General features: G+C 28.3%; 1 protein-coding gene across 1 annotated transcript in view; it reads left to right on the top strand.

The window, feature by feature from the left end:
• Window positions 1-2,728: 2,728 nt before the first annotated feature.
• Window positions 2,729-2,947, top strand: part of LOC148303700 (alpha-aminoadipic semialdehyde synthase, mitochondrial-like) — a gene marked incomplete at its 5' end in the record, with an annotated part of 101,667 nt that continues 101,448 nt past the window's right edge. Inside the window, one exon of the mRNA XM_088269534.1 lies at window positions 2,729-2,883. Within this exon, the coding sequence (XP_088125660.1) occupies window positions 2,729-2,883 (155 nt within the window). The remainder of the gene's footprint in view (window positions 2,884-2,947) is intronic.

Genomic DNA, 2,947 nt, shown 5'->3' with positions numbered 1-2,947 from the left:
TTTTAGCTTCTTGACATTTTTCTGGTTCAAAACACTTATGGTGATTGAAAAATATATTATGTATACAAAAGCACAAAAATCGCGATTAACTTATTTTATGGAAACGAACATAGAACCATAAGATCTAAAATACAGAAACACATCAAACAAAACCTAACACATACCTCTTCGGTAAAAAAAAACTTTGATTAAAATGCAGTAAAGTTGTACAACTTGCTTACATTTTATCATATTTAAAGTGAAATTTTTTTGTTAAAAAAGCACAAAAATCACAATCAACACACTTCATGGAAATATACAAAGAACCAAAAGATCAGAAACAGGAAAACATTGAACCAAACCTTACACATACCTCTAATTTTTTTTGTGGGTATTATGCAGAAAATTTTTACAATCTACTCCCATTATATTCCATATACATAAAGTCAATGAAATAGAATCTTAGTGTAAAAGAGCTTTTCATAAATGGAAAATGGAGTTGGGCAGATTTTAAATAGATCACATCATTCGGCCATGTTGTATTTGATTGCATGTCATAAACTATTTTTCTTCTGACAGTTTAACAAATTGTGAAATATGCCTTCGGCATAAGAAAACTCAGTGAGGGTTCATTATTATAATTTGTAGTTTTATGTTTGATGAATTTTTAATAATAAAAAATAGTATATATATTCCTAAAATTAAGGTAAAGTTCTGAAGAGCGAAAAATAAAACATTTTCGAATAAGTAAAATCAGTAAAAAAAACTTTAAAAAAGTTTTCTTCACATTCGTTTGATAATGCCCTAACAAGGCGAAACAATTGTCACGGTATAATTTTTTATGTGTTTTTGTTAATAAAATACAACTTAGTAGACTCAAAAATCTGTGTTTGATTTAAAATTAATACATACTTTAAAAAAGCGTGACATCGCAGCTTACTGAAAAAAATTGCATTAAAAAAAGTCTCGAAAGTTTTTGAAAACATCAAAATATATTTTTAAAACGAACATTAAAAAAAAATCATCGGTAAATAATTACTATTAACGTAGTTTTTTGTTTTTGTTTTTATTTGAATTATATATGGTTCGAAAAATAAAATATTTTAGAATATCCAAAATCTTAAATTACTTAAAAAAATACTAAGCACAACATCATTCCTCATTAATAAAAAATCATTTAAAAAAGTTTCGAAAAATCTTGAAAACCCTTAAATATTTTTTAACCAATATATGTAAAAAAAAAATTGTCATAGGTAGATAATTGCTTTTAAAGTAGTTGTTTTGTTTTTTGTTTATTAAAATTATACATGCTACTTTTTTTAATCGTAAGATTAATTTTAATAAAAAGTTGTATTTTATCCTTACTTCTGCGTTTATGAGACTAACGTACCGGATATATTATAGAAGTAAGGAATCTTGTTCAAATCTAAGGAGTTAAGATATGTGAAACTCCATAAAAGATCGACTCCGGAGCATACTTTACTATTCCACGTTCAGAACAAACAGTTCCACATTTTAAATTCTAAGTCATGCTAAATAAAGTATTACTACTAAATTTTATACGACTGAACAAACTAAATGCCTTTCAAAGGAAACACACATTTATTTTTATCCTAAAAATAGGAAAATAATAAACCTTTAAAACATATTAAGGTCAATAATCTGTTTGGTAAAAAGAAAAAAATACGCTTAAATTCATATAAGATATTTTGATAAATGTAAACTAAAAACGCAATCACAATATTTTGAGTGTGTCCATATCTTTGCTTAAAAATTCTGGGTTTATCTCCACTTTTTATTTACCATATATTGATATCAGTATAAATATCTTCTTAGTGGAACACAGTCAAAATATTATAAAAAAAATAACTTGTCAAAATATAAGTGTACCCATGTAAAATAATTCAGTAAGAATCTTACATACTTTACATTTCATGAAGGTTTCTGCTAGTAAAAAAACTAATTAAAATCAACCATAGATGTCCCGAAGAAATGTGCAAATTCAGTTGACACCTTTTTGGTGTCAACTGAAGCATAAATATAAACATATTTTTCATATAAAAAGTATTGTTAACACAGTGGTATGGTAATGCAACACTAAGTGTCATAAATACTCGTATAGCACCCAATATTTGAGTAGTGCGGTTGTTACTCATGGGTAGAATTATGAATAGTTTGAATATTGAAAGCATTTACTTTGTGGATCATATTGATATATTCTTTTGATAAATAAAAATACTTTGTTTTTTGATCCACTCATATTTTTATTAGCAACCAACTAGTTTCAGCAACAACTTCTTCAGGGCTTTGGTGAAACTATTTGGTTTTAAAGGCAACCTCTTCAGGGTTTTAAATCATAAATTAAACCATGAAGAGGGTAACAGATTGTTGCCGAAACTAGTTGGTTGCTAATAAAAATGTGAGTAGATCAAAAAACAAAGTATTTTTATTTCTCAAAATAAGATAGAATTATGAATGTTATAAGGGTATAAAGCGATCACGTAAACCAGTATATGACATTTTTTGATCCAGACTTCTTTATTCTTTTTCATCTATGTTAAAAAATATATACAAAAACGTATTTCTCCGTGGAATCGTTTCCGTATTTCCCCCTTTTTAAATCGATCACTGACTTTTAATTCACAGGTAACTTTTAACTAAAGGTCGAAATTTAAGAGATATTAAGCCAAAGGATGTTTGGTGAAAATGGCGCTCTGTGAATTAACTTCAATGTATTTTGCATGATTGACAGATTGCCCCGTACGCTTCGGTCATACTGAACGGGATATATTGGGCAGTGGATAGCCCCAAACTTCTCACCATCCCCGATGCCAAGTTCCTGCTGAGGCCTGCGGACACCCCCTGGCTCCCCATCAGTGTCGGCTCTCCTGCGCTACCCCACAGGTGACAGAGATATTATTAAAATCAATTAAAATAAAAATAAAAACCAAAAACTAAATTTCCGATT

Source organism: Brachycentrus maculatus, unplaced genomic scaffold (assembly GCF_059751285.1).
Source record: "Brachycentrus maculatus isolate JH-2025_06_01 unplaced genomic scaffold, ASM5975128v1 h1tg000356l, whole genome shotgun sequence".
Classification (NCBI taxonomy): Eukaryota; Metazoa; Arthropoda; class Insecta; order Trichoptera; family Brachycentridae; genus Brachycentrus; species Brachycentrus maculatus.
This window is presented reverse-complemented; position numbering and strand designations above follow the sequence as displayed.